At 34.7% G+C, this 19,435-nt stretch overlaps 1 protein-coding gene across 4 annotated transcripts; it reads right to left on the minus strand.

Moving 5' to 3' along the window:
* Positions 1-241: 241 nt before the first annotated feature.
* LOC100249697 (protein SCAR3) lies at positions 242-12,783 on the minus strand. Of its 4 annotated transcripts, none has more exons than XM_019222604.2 (10): positions 12,650-12,766; positions 12,331-12,516; positions 7,176-7,339; positions 6,041-6,164; positions 5,836-5,965; positions 5,539-5,606; positions 2,884-5,386; positions 2,687-2,791; positions 682-789; positions 242-580 (listed from the first exon to the last, which is right to left on the minus strand). In XM_019222604.2, the coding sequence occupies exons 2-10, from the start codon at positions 12,483-12,485 to the stop codon at positions 530-532; spliced, it is 3,408 nt and encodes a 1,135-aa protein (XP_019078149.1). In that variant the 5' UTR covers positions 12,486-12,516; positions 12,650-12,766; the 3' UTR covers positions 242-529. The 4 variants fall into 4 exon arrangements, with proteins under 4 accessions (XP_019078149.1, XP_010655516.1, XP_010655517.1 ...); XM_010657214.2 differs by having other exon boundaries at positions 12,605-12,760; XM_010657215.3 differs by having other exon boundaries at positions 5,539-5,603; positions 12,331-12,783.
* Positions 12,784-19,435: the final 6,652 nt, after the last annotated feature.

Here is a 19,435-nt window from a genome sequence, read left to right on the forward strand (position 1 = left end):
AAATTTATTATTTATATAGTAAAGAATCAGACGAAAAAATCAATATCATACAAGTTATGAGAAAATTCCACAAATTTTGGGTTCATTTCATCTAATCATGTCCCCTTTTTCCATACTTCTATGAAATTTGCATTGAAGATCGACTTTAAATTCCCATCCTTTGCAAGGCTGAGAAACCAAGGCACAGCGGTAGGCAATTCAGAAAATTTTGATACGAGGAGTAACGGAAATTCTCAGGCAATTACCAAAAAAGGAATTTTCTCAGGCATTATGCATAGATTACAGCCTCATAAACATAGGGTACACCATGGTGGACTCGATATCCTAACTGAGCGTTTAGAGCAACATAAATTGAAGAATTGAAGAAATAATTGCATTAAGATACAGGATATGCCCTACAAATTAATTACACAAAGGAACCCAAATTATTCACATATATATTAACAAAGCCTCATCAAACTTTCACCAAATCCAAAACTACAATCGTTACAGCTTCTCATGGGCTTGCCATAATCACATCCAGAGAAAATCAAGTGTCACTCCAGTTATCATCGTCTTCTCCATCATCACTTCCAACAGCCTGACAAAAATTTTCAGTTGGAAAACTGATCGGTGGAGAGCATAACAAGAGAATGGGAAAGAGAAAATGGAAAACATAAAGAAAGAGCACATGTAGATAACCTGGCGGATTGCATTTGCCTTTTCCAGAATTGCCGTGACTGAGACATTAGTAGCGGGTGTTGGCATAACCGTCAGCCTTGGAGTCGCTGTGCGTCGCAGGCTAAACGACTGGGATAACATAATGTAGGTAAAAACACATGTGAGCGACCAAAAATGAACTTTCTCATCATCATCACTACTATAAAGGTACAGGCTCTACCTCAAAATACAACCAGTACAGTTTGATACTTATGATTGGGAGGGCAAACTTACACATGGTGAAAGTATAAAGCTTTATCTTGGGCAGGAGGATCTTATTCACTCAAGATCAGTTCTGCTGGAATTTTATATCTAAACTATTGGTCTCCCTTTTTTAGGCAAAACAGCACAAACTTCTGTGTGAAATTTTGACAGTTATGCACAATGTGGTATTACTGGAGGAGACATACAGTTGGTGAACAATCTCAATATCATGAATGCAGTAAAATCATATTGAGACCACAAAGCAACTAATTTGCTTACACCTGAAGTCAATCCATGCAAGGCAGAAAAAAATGGGGAGGATATTGTCAAGAGAATTTGAGCCAGATTAACAAAGAAGAGATGTGCTTCACATAAAACTTTTGTGTGACTTGCATGTCACTGAACTTAAAAAGGGGAAATTACTTCAACACAGCAAGACAATCAATTTCTTTTGATGCAGATGAAACTAAAGGAGAGCTAAATTGGATGACTCTGACATACGCATAAAATATCTCTGAAAACACAGGTGACTATGGTCCTTGGAAAAGGTTCTGAACTGAGTAACTAAATCTAAAAAACACAGATGATACTAGTGAGCTAACATCTGAAAGCTCATCTCATCACTACGACTCCATTGTGGAGAAAGATTCATGACGTCAACCCTAAACCAGTAATGACAAAGCAATAATTATGATGAAGATATTATGGAAGCTTATTGTTTCTCCTGTACCACTGCCTTCTAAATTAGTTTAGGTGAAAAAAGTAAGCTGTTTGTATGGCTTCATCTTCACCAAATTACCATAAGAGGTGAAATGATTTCCTCCACTGTAATTTCAAAATTGTATACAAAAGAAAAAGGTCTTGGTGCATGACTCCTAATGCTGAAAAATTAAAAGGCTTATGCTTGTCAACAGTATATTTTAGAACAATTATCCCATGGTAGTTGAGGCCATCATGTGCATGGCATGTACACCACTTTAGGTTATAAATTACAAAGACTCCATCTTCAAGTAACACCTATTTGATCCATTCACACAATCAAATACACATTGATTTGCCAATGAAATCTGAAAACAAGTTGATTGTTCTAATGATGCTTGATTAAAGTATACTAAGCTCTAATCAACATACAAGCAATGGAAGAGTAGTGAATTGGAGAGGAAAATAAATCCAGGCAGGCAATCTCATACATTTTGATGTGGGTAAATGACAGATATTTATACAATTCTGCTTTAAATAAAAATGAAGTGTCTTTTTATCAATGGTGGGCCACTAGTGTAAGGTTTTCTTTAATTATTTTATACATAATGCATATTGATTTTATAGAAATTAGAAATTTGTAAAATTTCCCTTTGAATATAAGTACTCCAATATTTTTTATTCACAGGGAACTACTATGAGATCTTCTTCATCATCATGCCATGTGGTATAAATATAGATTTAGATATCAGTCTAACAGCATAACAGGAAGTAGCAGAGAATCATGAATACAACCCATGGAAGATGTCTCAATAGAAGGGAAAAAGTTGAGCCACAGACATGCAGCTAACTTCAAGAAATTTAAAAATCACAGCTTCCTCCTTGTAACTTGTAAGGATGCCCACATTTTTAAGTTAAAATACTTTTCAAATGATTTATGGGCACATGTAACCTTTAAATACTTTTCAAATCATATATGGGCACATGTAACCTTTTTTATTTTAAACAAGCCCCATAAATACTGCTGCCTCATGTTCACTAGGATTACAGAAAGCTAGTAAATAAAAAGAAGATGGATACTCACTTTTGTTCTGATTTGCTCAAGGAAATCTTCCCTTTCATCCATCTTCTTGCCATTTGCAGCCTCATTCACTTCTTTCTGCCCATTTGACTTCTGCCTGTCCTGCTTCTGCAACCAAAGGATTCATTCTCAGCAACTAGGCAGTTCCCATTTCACACTGTGTTCCATCTGATGAGTGAGAAACAGAGAAAGAAAACTACCTCAATCACATTGCTTTTTGGTTTACATGCATTGGCCTCCACATTTTGTTGTTGCCTAGCTAGGACTGGTTCACTGTGCTGGGAATCCGTAGATTCCAAGAGCTTCAGATCAAACAAATGATCTAAAGCTTCTGATATGACATATTGTTTTTCTTCTGCCATATCTGAGTCAGGTTTCAAAGCTCGCCATTGAAGTGGCGGCAGAGGTGGTGGCGGTGGCATAGACTCCTTAGGATATTGTACTTCCAGCAAAACTCTTGGATCAGAATCATCTTTTATTTCTTGTTTAAGTAAAGGATTCACAGCATCAAAACTTGGAAGATCAAGTAAAAGACCAGACTGAGAAGGTTCCACACCATTTGCAATGTGTCCAGAGTCTGCACGAATGGTTCCATGGGCTACTCCCTCAAGCTCCTGAGAACTTGAAACAGATTCTGTTGATGAGATCCTGCATAAGGCATCATATAGCTCGTGATCCTTGTTTATCAGAGTTTCACCACATTCCCACTGCTCAGAGTTTGACTCAGAGTGATGGCTAAGACAATCATCAGACATACAAGGAGATGACCGACAGAACGTGTCATCATCAGAGTCGAAATCAATGTCATGCAAAGGAGTAGCAGGATCTGGAACCAATTGAAATGAAGGAAACATATCTCTGATGCTTTCATTACAGTGACTACCATCAGGAAATTTAAGTTTCAATTTGGAAGTCTCGAAGCCATTTATGGGGTGGAAAGATATTTTCATCTGTTCAAGGGGTGGTGAAGAAGAAAGTGAATTTATTGGAGATTCACGGCCAAACTGCTTTTTGAAGTCAGTCTCAGGATAAGTTTGATATGAAACACTTTGGTGCCCACTTGTCTCCTCAAATGCACTACTTTTTGCAGAGCTAGCTGGTTCAGATTTTTCATCCTGGACAAGGGATACATTTCTTTGAAATCCATTTATGAGTAATGCGTGACCAAGTCCAAACCCTCTAGATGAGTTTTCATTGTTCTCTTTATTGGTTTCAATAGATCCGGTTTCATCTGGGACAACTGGCAGTTCAGTTCTAGGTGTCACAGGACCAGCAACATTCAAACCCTGCTCATGGGCATGACCAAACCTAGCACTCTGATGAGAATCACTAAGTTTTTCAGGTTTGGTATCTAAACCAGCCGATGAAAATCCCCAAGATTTCCTCTTTATGGAGACACCATCTTCTTGATCACCAGGGCGTGATGTAGAGCATTTAGAAGCCAGATCCTTTTCAATACATACAGAGTTCTCAACCAACCTATCAAGTTTCCCTGATCGTGGATCACCAGTCTGCATAACAGAGCAAGTTGAAGGACGAGAATCCGGATTTACAGCATTTGACACACTGAAGTCTGGAGGTTTTGAGGGCTCAAGACCTAACAGGCCACCATTTGTCCAAAACTTAACCGAATGAACACTGGAAACATCAGCAGAAGATTCTTGAGACTCACAAAAACTGCTTCTGACCTTATCATCTGTTGGCCCCTGAGAATTAGAAATTGGGGATGTGGAGGATGACAGATTGCTAATGACAGACTCCCTTTTTGAACCATCAAGAAAATCAGCACTTGCCTCAATGACTGGTGAGCTCTCAGAAGGAGGAGATTTGCCAGCTATTAGTGTTGGCTGTTCATGGACCAAACACACTGAAGGAACTGAATTGGGTGAATTCAAGGACATGCCTTGGTTTGAGGAACTGTGGGATGCGGTGCAAGATTCAAGATCAGATGGATGATGTTCTGACCCAAGCGTCTTATTATCTCTATCTTCTGTTCCTTCATTATTAAAGTGGGAGGAGTATTGCTCCACTTCTCGTTTCGTTTGGCAATCAAAATCATTTTCAGATTCTGAATCAATGGTGTTAAGCGCGTCCATGTAATTATCTGTTTCACTTTCTATTTCATCAATCTGGTTCCCTCCCGAGATTGATTTAGGAGAATTTTCATCAACAAGCAGTATGTCCATTTCGTCAACATTTCTAATGCTAACAGGGTCATCAACAAGTAGTATGTCCATTTCGTCAACATTTCTAATGCTAACAGGGGCCCTCTCCTGTGTTTCAAGGTTACAGATTGTTGGGAGCATCTCTGAAGCCTCATCCCCATCAGACTCCTGACCCTTAGGCTCCACTATTTCTGTCTTTTCATCCCAGGTAACACAAGATGAACTACAGCCAGTTTGCTTCTGTGGTGAATTGTGTGGAAAACCATTTTCTAGAAGTTTGGTCTGTCCATCTGGTGAGGCTGAATCAAAGGTATCGTGACTCTGCATCTTCAAACCAGAGGATGATCCCTTAGGTTGCTGTTCTTCAGGTTGAATGGGGGAGCTTAGATGGAAAACACATTCTATATAGCCTGACCCAGTTCTTGAATCAAAAGAATTTGAATGGTCTCCGAGATCAGATTTCAATGCCATGTCAACTGTGGAGACAGTTCGAGAGGGAGAAGTTTGCCCACGAACATTTGCAGAAGTATATTGCACTCTGCATATTCAAATTCATATTACATGTAATTGCTTCAAACTGAAAATATTACCAGTGTATAAGTCAAACTACTAAAATTTAAGAAGTCTCCAGGAAAACATTATCACCAACCAGTTTCTACACCAATACATTACATGTTATGAATAAAGTACCTGCCACTGCGATTCGAAATTGATGCACTGCGAGATAATTCTCCATTCCTCTGCAATGATCTTTTCTTCTGCCCATTTATGCATGTTCCATCATTAAGGCAAAATTTCAATTAGCAACAGCACTGAGGTGATAATTGAGTTTGCCAAATGCTATATTTATATAGTGTGGAATAATATATAAATAATAGAAAACATAAATTAAACCAATTATTTTGAGAATTTATGCCATAGTTATGTCTGCATACCAATAAAGAATTAAAACAGTGTGGTTGGGCTTTTCATCACGCAGGCAAGTACCTTTATTTTGCGAGCCTTATCTCTTTGGGCCTTTTCAGCATTTGCTTCATCAGAGCCAACTGAGGCTCTCCTAAAGAAGGTTGGATCTGAATATCGCTTTAAGCAGGATCCCAGGCCACCAGTATCAAATCTGAAAGCAAAGCAGAAGGTTAAGCATCCAACAGATCAGGAAGATGGGAATTTAAACTGCAATCATTAACCATACTTGTCCAGCAAGTGCAAACGTGGAGGATCACGACATTCTTCATAGGAATCCATGATAAATCGTGGCAAGTCATGGTAGATGAAATGATTTTGTTCATTTGGAATACTGGCATGCCAGTTGGAACCTGCAAAGCCACTGCTTTCTATAAAGGATCTGAATTGTTTCTAAGATCAAAGCAGAGTTATGGGAAACATGAGAAAGAAAAACATTGTGAAACAACTTCAGCATTGACATCCATGCTGTATTATTACAATCATCACTTGAAACCAATCCATGTATTGGCACCATGACACGCTTATCACATGCAAAAATGAATCTATTAAGTTGTTGATAATTTTAAAGATTCAAACTTTACACTAACAGATCCTAATGAATCAGCCAAGTGATCACACACATGGACCAAATGTGATAACTTGCAGGTAGATGGATTGGCACCATCACACATCATCATTCCAATAGGACTGCGAGATGCCATAAACAAAGAAATTTGTCCCAACAGACCTGAATCAGCTTCTCCAATTTATTTATTACAGATCTCATGTATTCAGTTTATTTGTCCACCAGATTGGGCAGTACACTTAAACTAAACACACACCAAAATATATACTCACATACATATGGTTACTCACTCTTGAATCAATTTCAACCTTATGGTATTATAAATATGGCTGCTCTCACACTAAGCTTTGGCTACTTGGGTCAGAACATTCATCCCAGTCCAGTTGGTGGTAGAATAAATGCAGAAAGATTATCAAGAACCAATAAGTTTTAGCAAATGTCTAGAGTGGATCCTTATGAATTAGAAAAATCATAAAATAACTTGAGGATCAGTGCAGGGTAGATTACTCTGAATTAGAAAAGGTTGCAGGAGAGAAAAGGTGACTGATCTGAATCCACTCAAATTTTGATAATGAGTTCAAGCTCAGATGAGTTTGAGTCCATAAGTAAATTAAAAATAAGCATGGAAAAGATACCAAGTTCTCGGTTGATCAAGAAAATTTTCTGCAGTTAGCTGGGCTCCAATTTGTATCGATTTCACACAAGCTGGAGTAATGTTTATTCATTTAAAGGTGTTCATAAACATGTCTAGAAATATTAGAAACATTAGAGTAAAGCACAGGTACCAGAGCCGTACCAGCAGTGTAAGCAAAATGTATGTGGCTTCTTTGGGCCAGTATGGACTTCTCAAGTAGAGGGAGTGCAGCTTCAATTTGTTGTACACGAACCAACAATTTATGACTTCTAGAAGCTGTAGTTGTCACTTGCTCCTGTAAGCCATGAAAAACCTCTGCAGCAAATCTACATCATTTCAAAAATATCGTCTCAGTGATGAAATTGTATAAGCATTAATCTGTATAGAAACGACAGGGAAAGACGAGCCCCATAATAGGTATTTTATCACATACAAATTCCTAATACCCTAAAAAGTTGATACTACACTATGGCAATAATTCTTCATAGGGAAGACAATGAAATTTTCCTCCATTTGATGAGTTCAATACAAAGTCACCTCACTGTATTTGTGTTGAACAACCAATTTTTCTAAAAACTTAACTTGTAGGATTTGGGCCCATAATATATATCATGCACTCCAACTAACTGTATTTGAACCATGAACCTAAGCATGATTATCCACAAAGATATATAGCTGACGGCTAGAACAAACCACTAAAAGGAAAGTGTGAAAACTTAGATTTTCACTTTCTTACATGTAAAGGGAGAAAATTTTCAGCTGAGAATCAAATATCCAAATTTCACCTTGTTATGCTTAAGGACTTAACCATCTCATCTAAAAACCAATTGGCTTTTAGATGAGATAGTTAAGTCCTTGGTCCTAACAAGTGGTATCAAAGCTAGGTTATGAGTTTGAGTTACAGGAGCTCCAAATTGGGGAAGAGATTATCAGACATGCAACAATGTTGCTCCACAGTTGGAAAATGACTCCAGGATGGGTGTGTAAGGCTAGAGATGGTTGGGTCCCGCCATAAGCCTTGAGATGAGTAAAAGTCTTAGGAGAGAGGTGTTGTGGGATCGTCATGCCCCACTGTAGCCTCTGGATAGTTAAGCCCCAATATGATTGTGTGCATATGATGTCAAACCATATAAAGAGGATTAACTTGATCTCATTAATAGCTAATTGATTTTCAGTTGAGATGACTAAATCCTTTGTTCCTAACTTCATAACTGAACATATGGGACAAAAAAAAAATAATTCTAGGAAAACCAAATTCAAGTTCTAGGAGGAAAGTCATACTTTCCATTTAGAACAATAATGCCTATAAGCATGATATGGTATAGCACATGTATGTGGCAAACATTCACTGAGCTGCATTTGGCCATCCATTAAGCACTATAAACAACAATCTGCCACCGAAAAAAAAGAAAAAGAAAATCAACCAAGCCCCACCTGCAAATTAGCCGGTTTACACATTTATGCAGCCTTGCAGATTAGCCAAAAATATCCACAAACAAGGAACCTTTCTAATGGAGTGCATGCATGTGTTTGCCTTCGATTGTACCATTTACTCATTTTTAATTGAAACATAAAAAGAAATAAAGAAAGAAAGAAAAGAAGATGGTGCAATACAACCCCTTGATCGATGCTTTTATATGGTATACCAAATTATACAAAGTAGGACACAGAAGATGGTGTATCGTGGATTTCAAATAATGCAAAATACCTAATTCCAGGACACCTGTTAATCATAGTAGAGGCAAACAAAAAGGTTGGTGAGGGCAATAAAATAGAAAAATGTTTTGGCCCTCTCATCCTAAGCTATCCAAGTATGGGTACACTTGACAAGTATAGATGTAACTAAGTTCCAATATTCTGTCATAAGGCAATTCTATGTTCAAAGGAAATCTAAAAATTCATCAATTAAGGACAACCTGGTCAAAAAACCATTGCCCCCTCCTGTTCCCACCCATCATGACACCACCATAAATCTGAAATACTTCATCACCACAAAAGCCACCACCTCTACCATTCTTTAAACACAAAGACCATATTTTCCATCTTTATCAAATAGCACCAATTATCAAAAAAAGCCATGCCATACAACCAGCACACTACTGTTGATGTATTACCAATACCTGCCATCACTACATCATCCATTTCTACACCATGACAATGCCACAACACTATAACATAACCAGAAGCATAGCACTGCCACCTAGCTGACCCACTTCCGATTTCCACACCACCATCACCTTTTGATACCATGAAGAAGCTAATTTCCATTGCCAACTCAGTTCATCAATGAAACTTTAAAATACTCTCAAGCCAAAGCACTGGTAAACTAATCAAATCCAAGTAGCAACAAATGCAAGCACGGGGTTATTTTTAAGCACTCATATGTACTAAGGCAAGCTTGATTAACCCTCTCAAAGTACTAAGTTTGAGTTCTTATCATACCATGGTACAAGAAACCCACTACCAATAATCCATCAAAACCTCAATGTCACCAGCTTAGGATCAAGCAGACACACTTCCATAACCAAGTTCTAACACTCTGCATATCTAGTAGCCCAAGTTGTGCCACCTTTAGATCCAAATTTTCCATCGCCTTTGGTTGTCTCTAAATTTCCTATGTTGCTTGCCCTTCATATGAAAATTTATATAACTTTTCTTCTTTTCTAAAGAGGGATGGAAGTTGACATTCCAATTTTCTTTTATTCAATCAAATCTTGGATTTATATGACAAGCCCAATTTTAAGTTATGTTATGATTTCTATACTGTTGCACTCTTTATGCGCTTTTATTAATACAATCTCTTACTTGTCAAAAAAAAAAAAATTTATGTTATGATTTCTTCTTGAATACTAATTTTTTTAAAGTCGGAATTCTAGTTCCTCCAAGTAGACCTTTCCACTTCTAACCTTAGGAAAGAGTGAAAGAGTGAAAGAGAAAACATCTTTGGATTAAAAAGGGAGAAGTTTAATAAATACTAGTAGGAATAGAAGTTGTCATATTAAATAAAATGGCCTCCACAAGGCAAAAACTGGTCCTCAAAGAGTGTTTTGCCACCAAAATGAATGGATGTCTGAGAAAATTTGCAGCTGTTAAAAGCCCAGGCACAATGATGCATCAACAACACAATTGACAACATCAAAATCTTAGGCCAAAATTTATAATGGATCAAAATTCATATAATGATTCATTGTTAAAAGAAAAAAATTTCAGCTGTACTTTTAAGCTTAGGAGATAGACCATGCACAAGCCTCATACAACTCATTATTGGTGACAAAAGTCAACATAAGCTAATGCATCATGATATGCAAAAAATGTTTAAAGACATTTTAAAAAGGAAAAAATGCAAATAAATTAGAAAATGTACAAAAAAGACAAAGTCACATCATATAATATGATCAAACATCACCAAATCCACTAAGAACCTTTTATAAGCTGCCACAAATATGATTTTAATATTATATTTTAGAAACAAGCCCAAAGCCCCATAGCTAGTATAAAATACACAACATTCTGGTTTACTCTCTGAAGAGTCTTTCATCATGATCACTAACAACTATACTAAGGTCCCAAATAGAAAACAAGCAGCAAACAAAATAGCATCTTAGATGGTGAAAACAGATGACCAATCCTAAAATAGACAAGCAAAAGTATTGAAATTCAGCTAATGACTTGAAAATAGAGGAACTCATATTCATCACAGTCAATAGTCAGTAAAACTTATAATTTTTTTAATTAAAAACAGAAATTCATTGTATGAATTAGAATGTTCAGAAAAAGATGAGTTGTCCTTCAAATACATCATAGAGTCTGAACAAACGAAGAGAGTAAAACTACAACCAAAAACTCGAATCCAGGACAAAACAACAGCCAAAATGGAAAACTGGAGAAACTAAAGCTACAACTCAAGGAGGCAAAGGATCCTCTGCAAAGAAATCTAACTGTGTTCCTATGCACTTAACTTCCAGTGCCTATTTTAAATGTAAGACACTCAAATTAGTATTTATATTATTTTTCATAGAGTTGCAGGAACATGTACGAAGAAGTTTAAATTTTAGGCTTATGTTGGGCCTTCTTTGATGTCTGGTATGGTTGAAAAGGCCAAAAAGTTACATGCAAAAATCACAAATAAAATTTGCAGCATCAATAGCAATTGCCTCAATGCATCCTTCATATAATTTATGACCATGTTATAGTATCTTGGACATGTAAACCGTAGAGCATCCACTATATAGTCTACATATCCAAGATCCTATAACATAGTCATCAACCAGCAATTACAATCACCACTTAATGTTGCTTTATGGCATCAATTTGAAGACGATAGTTATACCACATATCAAGCTTCGTAGCCACTTAATTTTGCTTTTTGACGTTAAGATGAAGATTATAATTATACAACATGTTAAGTTAAGTTGCCACGTAATCTTGCTTTATGACGTCAAGTTGAAGATGATAGTTAAAGCACATATTAAGTTTAGTGGTTTGATTGGAGAGAAAACTGAGAATGAAGGATAAAAAAAATAATGATATTTTAAATCTTATGCTTTATGCTGTTTTTGTATCCAAATAATGAAATCCCACTTCTTCCAAGCCTAATACTCGTTCTTAGCCTGGTTAATCCGATGCTTCTATTGTCCCATAACCCAGATTAGGAAAATTCTGAAATTTCAAATTCAAATTTCTTTTCGCCTCCTGCATTTTCTTCACTAACAAACAGAGTTCTCTACATAAAAGGGGGTAGGGACTCATGAAAAGACCATTTGCCTGAAGGATTCCACATACTATACGACCTGTTTGTTTAGCACTTTAAAAACACTTTTCTTGCTTTTAAGAGCTAGAATAACAGCAAATTCCAATTTCAAGAGCAAGAAAGGCATTTCCAAAATTCTAATCATAATTGCTTTCGTTTTTCCCCTTCTTGTTTTACTTACTTCTCTCCTTGTCACGAACTCAAGCAAATTCACGCATCGCCTTCAATGAACTCAACACTCAGAACTAAAAATCACTAAACCACACAAGAAAGGAAAGGGAAAGGGAAAAAGAGGGAAAAAAAAAAAAACAACATTCTAGGAGTACCTTTCCAGCTTCCAAAAGCAGAAATAACACAAGCTTCCCTTCTCAAATCAAGAAAATTACTCTTCTAAAACACATCCATAACTCTTCAAAACTAAAAATCAATATTCGAGAAGTACATTTCCAGCTTCCAGAAGCAAAAGCCACAACATTAAAAAGAAAACGATTCTTTTGCTTCTCAAATCAAGAAAACCACTTCCAAAACACATCGAAAAATCAAGCAAAAAGAAAAAGAAAAACATACTCGGCGAGATCGCCTAGCTGACGCAAGATCCCGACAAGACCGGCGACAGCAACGCCGTCAAGAACGGCCTTCGGATCTTCTCTATTCGCATCGCCGTACAGTTCATGCAATCCCAATCCGTACTCGTTTCTAACCTCAACCCTCACCAACGGCATCTCTCCTCCTCCACTTTCTCTCTCTAAATTGCTGAAAGCATAACCACGGTTTTATGGAGGAATAAATTAAAGGAATGAATGAATGAATGGAAAATAAATGAAAGGGGTGGTGATGGTACTGAATTAGAGAGAGAAAGTGGGTGGTTGGATGGGAGCAGCTTAACTGCAATGAGAGAGTAGCAGGGGAGTATAGCTACTGCCTCCTGGCCCCCTCTCCAATCTGGTATTATACGGATGAGCCCTGGAAGAAGACATTGCCAACTCTGCAAGGCATCCTTCCACCCATCATCATTATTCATTCTCACTGGGATGAACGGCCCTTAAAGTACTCTTTTGTCCTCGGTCTTCTCTCATAATGACTTGCGTGCCCATGGATTACGGTATGAAATGACGGATATAACCTTCTCACACTATAGTTAATGCTGTCATATCCCTTTCATTTTACACGGATACCCGAAAGACAGGTGTCATTTTCCCTGAATAGAAGGTACGTGGTTCCCACGCCTTTCTAATGTCTTATTTTTTTGGCAAAATAAAACAGACTTCAATATTGTTATTAGCAATAAAATAATAAGCTCATAGCCATAGGGATTGCTTTCTTCCTAATTCATGCCACCTCAGATTTCCAAACAAGCTTATTTGTTAATTAAGTTAATTAACGTCTTATTTTTAGCTATTATTCCATTTTGGCATCATTAGAATCATTAAATTTCATGAAGATAAAATAGTAAATTAAGTATTAATCAGTTGGTTTCTTTGTTTTTATGTTATATCTATTTTCATTAAATTGCTACCCTCTAACCTTATTAAAAAAGGTTGTTAGAATTTACCATAACATTAGTTACCTATCCACTTAATTAAATTAAGTCACTTTATTTCAATTAATTCTCATATTTGTAAGGCAAAATTTTTCTATCTCATGGCATCCTTATTATATGATGTTAAAGTCGTGTATCTCAAAGAATTAAGGACTAGTTTTCAAAAAGATATTGAAAATAGTTTTTAAAAATTATTATCTAATTTTTGTAGAGCAAAATTTTATTTAAAAGCCTAAAATATTTTAAATATTTTAAAATATGTTTTAAAAATAATTTTTATATTTTGTATTTTATTTTAATAATTCTATAATTATTTTTTAAAATAATTCTTAAAAAATAATTAAAATATATTATCTAAAAACATTATATTTATATTTTTAAGAACAAAAAATAAAAGACGATTTTTTATTATTAAATGTGTTTTCTATATGTTTTGGTTTTAGATAACAGAAAATTATTATAAAAAATAGTTTTAAACACATCCTAAAATTATTTGATTAATTAAATATGAAGAAATCAAGATTTTCATGTTTGATTCATCCTAACAAATAAAAAGAAAATAATTAAATATAATAAATTCTTTAAAAAACCATGCTTTTTCAAAATTTCATTCTTTACGTAAAAGCGAAAAGGGGAAAAATTAAAACCTTTTATTTTCCTTATATCACAAACATATGGCTGCATTAAGCTCTTAGCCCACACAAAGTACACATGTCTAGAAAATGAAAAAAAATAAAAAAATAAATATAATAATGCCGACAGGCATGATGGGAAGAAATATGGAAAATATAATGTCAATTTATTCATTCAGATCTAAGAAGAGAGACATTTTAATAAGATTTATAAAGATTATATTTTCAAAATTGGAACGATTTAGTTCTGACATCTGAGGGGTCACAAAGGATGATGTCAGGGATCAAATCACAATAGGAGAAACTTTCGATAAAAATAATAAAGTTGGTCGCCTAATACTAGGCTGGTTCACCTAAAGTTTAAAGAATTGACCATTATGACATTCATTATTTAATTAACTAACAAGTAGATGAAAAATAAACAATGCAAAGACTTTGGGAAAAAAAAAAAATTAATTCACATTTTCTAGACAAGTCCACAGTAGGTAGAGAGTGGAGTAAGTCAGATCTTCAGATTAGAGAAATTTTAATGCGTTACTAGTATGATTCCTATTATGAAGGTCATTTAAAAAAAATTAAGTTATAAAATTAATATATGGTTGATATTCGAAGCTTAAAATAAAATGCATTTGAAAAATGAAATTGTACAAACTAAACACTGATTGAGCTTCTAGGTTTGCATGGCATCATTTGACGAAAAAGTGGAAATGCTTTAAGGGGCAGAGCCCCAATGGCAAAAAAGAAAGTGGAAAGTAAAATAAATGGAGTGTCAGTGCCAAATTGAATGGACCATCCCTGAAATCAGCACTGTGGTCCAAGCTTCCATATCTCCCACAACAGCTAGTCAGCTCTCCTTAGTGAACTTGTTACCTGATTATCTATGTAAAGAGAGTAAATTCAGGCATCATTATGCTGTGGATGAAGGAAAACGTTGAGGTATCCGTCCGAATAGTATTTATTGGAGTTGGGTTTGGATGTACAAGTACAAAGACAGATCGATCCGATAAGTAAAAAATGGAATAATAGTTTCTGAAAGTTAAAATGGTAAAAAATGTAATTTAAGACACTTGTACTTTTGAAAAATATTGGTTATCTTATTCATACTTTTATTTACAACGGGAGGAAAAAAAAAATTGATGAGTGACAATCAATTAAAATCCCTGGACATATCGTGAAATAACCTAAACCCTTATTCTTCGTCATCATCAAATTTATTTATTTTTTGATAAATTGAATAAATATATAAATAATAAAATTAACATATAAAAAAATATGATAAAGTTGGATATAAAATGTATATTATAGTTGGTTCCACTTTTAAGATATATATTGAGTCTATACTCTTACAAGGCCATGTGTAGAGAAATGCACTATTTATATTATTTTATAGTTTAATGAAGTAATGAAGATAAATTTTGATGTTAAAAATACAAAAAATTATGGAGGAGTGGGGCAAAATTCTAGATGCCTTGATAAATGCATTTAAAAAAATTGTGACTAAAAAATAAAAGATGCCATGGCAAGGTAGGTATGGGGCATGTGCTCATTAGTACGAAGAATATCACAACATATAAAAATGTGATTAATGTCTAGAACTTTGTTAGGTAGATTATCTTGACATCTAATAATCTTAATAGATCAATAATAACATCTAAATGTGCAAATATTATGACATGATTAGTCAAAATTAAGATATTAAGAATGTGATTAGAATAAAAAAAATTATAAAAAGGTACCTATATAATGGGTAAAAATTTTGCCCAAGAAACATCTTCATATTTGTATGTAATGAGTAATTATTGGGGCTTTATTTATTTATTGCTTTAAAATAAAATAAAATAAAATAAAATAAAATAATCTTAAAGAGATCATTAGATTTGAACGGAATTATATAATGGGAAGGTGAGGCTTCCATGTCAGTCAGTAGAGCTGACTGGGGCGCAATATGTTAGTTGTTAGGTTTGGCATTGGTTTGACCTGGTGGGGAAATCTTGGCTAGCTTTCACTTCACCCAAAATGAATACTAAACTATATAACTTAACTATCAAAATCATCAACTGATAGTTACGTTTCGTGAACTGGTTAGCTGAGGCCGTCCCAATCTCAATCGTGGCCTTCTTCTAGATTCTCTCTTAAGTTTGTTTTATTAAAATCTATGCTCATAATTCATATTAGTTATCAAATTCCAATGTCTAGTATATTAAAAAATACAAAAGCAAAAAAAAAGAGATTGTAGAATGAAAATATAAATAATAAAATTAAAATATAAAAAAATAGGATAAATGCCGATAGATGATATAAGGCAATGAAACCTAAATACACATTTGATATATAATTAGTTGGATTTTAAATAGTAAGTTATTTTGGATCGGATTTTGATTGTCTTATTTAAAAATAACCTTATCTATTAAATTAAATCTAACTTATGGGAACAAAGGCCGAGTCTCTAGAAGCTAATCCAGAGATAACCCTCCTTTTGGCTTGAGGTACCTTTTCCCAACTTACAATAATATTAGGAAGGAGGATCCTTGGTTTAGCCTAACAAACTCGACACCAAACAAACTCAACACCAACTTTATATATTATACAAAAAAATCAAGAGTGTTTAGTGTTTGATACTAAATAGCAGCTCCTGATAAATTGCCCGATTATGCATGATCACAAACAGACACAAATGGAATGCTTGAGGAAGTCACTTACTTTAATGAGCTTGAAAAACCATTGGATTGGACTTTGACTCTCTTATTTGAAAACCATTGTCAGGCTTAAGAGCGATATTCAATATGGAGCTTTTGTGCCCTGAACCCATAACTCTGACTGTGATACTAATTATTGGATTGAAATTTAACTATCTCATCTGAAAACTAATTATAATTAGTGAAGGTAAACTAAACTTTTTATGACATTCCATATTATATCCCACAGACTTGTTTTAAAAGTCATAATTTGGGTGACTTATCCTCTAATTTAAGAGTAGTATTGTTGTGCTTAGCAAGTTAAGTTTGATTTCCCAAAACCAATAAGAAAAAAAAATTAAGAAAAATTATTTAATCATATATATATATATATATATATATAATTAAAATTAGTTTGAAATTTATATATTTTAAAATTATTTAATACTTGTATTTAAGAGTTAAAACAAATAAAATGTATTTAAAGTAGAATATAAAAATAATTAATTGAGTATAAATCTATTTTTTATTTTTTTTCACATTTTTTCTCATTTATTTTTTCTTTCTGATTTCTTTTCCTTCCATTTCCCCGCAACATAAATAATTTGAAGAAGATGGATGCTGATCTCTAGTTTCTATCCAGAGAATCCTAAATCAGAAATATGGAGCCAAAATTACATCATTTTAACTTGCGCCTTATGCAGACTATGATAAGAAGCGTTACCATTTGTTGGATTTCCAGTTCAATTACGAGTCACTAACAGCACTTAATGCTAGAAAAGAGTGGCAGACCAGGCACGTGATTCCATCAAAGCATGCTGTCATGATAGTTTTAAACATTTGAATCAAATCTTAAAAGCTTTGCCTTTTAATAAACGGCATTAAAATATATGTGATGATTGGTCCAAGACACTGCATCTTCCCCACGCACCCTTTATTTCTGAATTGAATACTATGTTTTCGGGACGTAGCCGTTGTATATTTAAGGTGTCAGGTAGCAGAGTGGCACTTTGGGTTGAAGTTCGAAACACCATCAATATTGCTAGGCAGTTGGCACTGCCCTTGCTGGCTTTGTTTATTCTGTCTTCCAATAGTTTTTCACAACTCGATCTGTTTTTAACATGATCCTAAATTTATCATAGGGAAAAAGAGAAAGCTTTCCCTCGTTTCGAATGGTTCTTAAAAAGAGACTAGCTAGTGGTTAATAATTTAAAGCCATCTATAAATCTATTTCATGTACTATCTTGTAATGTTAGTAGTTGAGATTCAAACTATTTGAGTATCAAATACCATATTAACATGATCGATCTTATTAGAAACCCCTACTCCATGAGACTTATGGTTTTCCGAGACATTTGCAAACTTTGTGAATAACTAATATAATGATATCATGCAAACAAAAAGCCCCTTGATACCTTCATTAGTCACCTAAGTGTGGGAGCAAAGTCAACTTAACATGTCATGCAATTAAGATGCATGATTCAAATGTGGGGTAGTTCTATCATTGATATCAAATGACTTAAAAGGTAATGAGACATGTCATTTGTTGAGCAATGGATAAGGGATTATCGATGTTATAACAATGTATCCCTTTGACGTACTTAATGCAATGTCACCATCACTGAATATGATAAGAACCCAAGTTATAATGACAACATGAAAGGAACCACACCTATAATTAAGGAAAATGTAATCATTGTCGACATGCGTATCAATTAGAAATTATAAGGATAAGTCGGACGCCTAATGACTTAGGGACCATTACTTGCCTATCCATGACCCTTATTAAACCCCTTCCCCCCTTTATAAATACCACAAAATGTCTTATAAGGAGGGAGGTTTTTTTTTTTCTTGGCTTATACTTATCCATTTCCTACTTATTCTTAGGAAATACCATTGTTGACTTTGAAGTTGAAGGAGTTGTAATCGTTTTAGTCTCCTCATTTTAATTAATGGTATTTTTATTGTTCTTGTGTAAACCAAGTCTTTCAATTCGTGCTCTTTTTGTGTGGCGCTTCCCCATTGGTGGAAGCTGGACATAATAAATCAATGTCATTTGTGGGAAACTAATAAAAAAACGTACTACTAAGCACCATGTTGTGATGAAACAAGTAGGAGATCACTTGCAGAGGACCTATTGCATTTTGTGCAAGTACATAAGTAAATAACAATAATAGAGAGCATAATGAGAAAGAAAAGTGAATGGATAAAGAGAAGATCGGAAGAGTTGGCATGAGAAATGAACTAGTTTAAAAGAATGTGTGACTTTAGGTTCAATTAAATGAAATCAATAACATCCCATCCCCCAATACTCGAGGAGGGTTATATACAAGATAATAAGTAGTGGGAAAAGAACAAAATAGGGAGGGTTATAGAGGCGAAGTCAACTACTTGACACATGACACTACCAAGATGCATGACAATTTGAATATGGCTTAGGATATGTGACATACCTTCTTTTAAGTGATACCTTTAAAGGGGTCGATGGTATGGATCGGTTGGAATCATAGTATTTTATCCTCTTGATGTATTTAAATTGTATAGGGACTCCAAGTTAGAATTACGATGTGAGAAGGATCATACCCAAAATTAAGGAAAATGAAATCATAATCGACAAATGATGCATTTCCACTTGGGGCAAAACACCCTTTTTTTTAAAGGTTTTTGGTTTCTTATCTTGATTACGATGGTATATCTACGCTCTATTTTGTTGCTATGATGCATATAATTCTTCCAATCATTTAATTAAGCAATTGCATCATTTACCCTACTTGCACTTAACCACATACAACTCAGTTTCCATCATCTGACCATTATTCAAATAA

This window comes from Vitis vinifera, chromosome 10 (assembly GCF_030704535.1).
Source record: "Vitis vinifera cultivar Pinot Noir 40024 chromosome 10, ASM3070453v1".
Lineage (NCBI taxonomy): Eukaryota > Viridiplantae > Streptophyta > Magnoliopsida > Vitales > Vitaceae > Vitis > Vitis vinifera.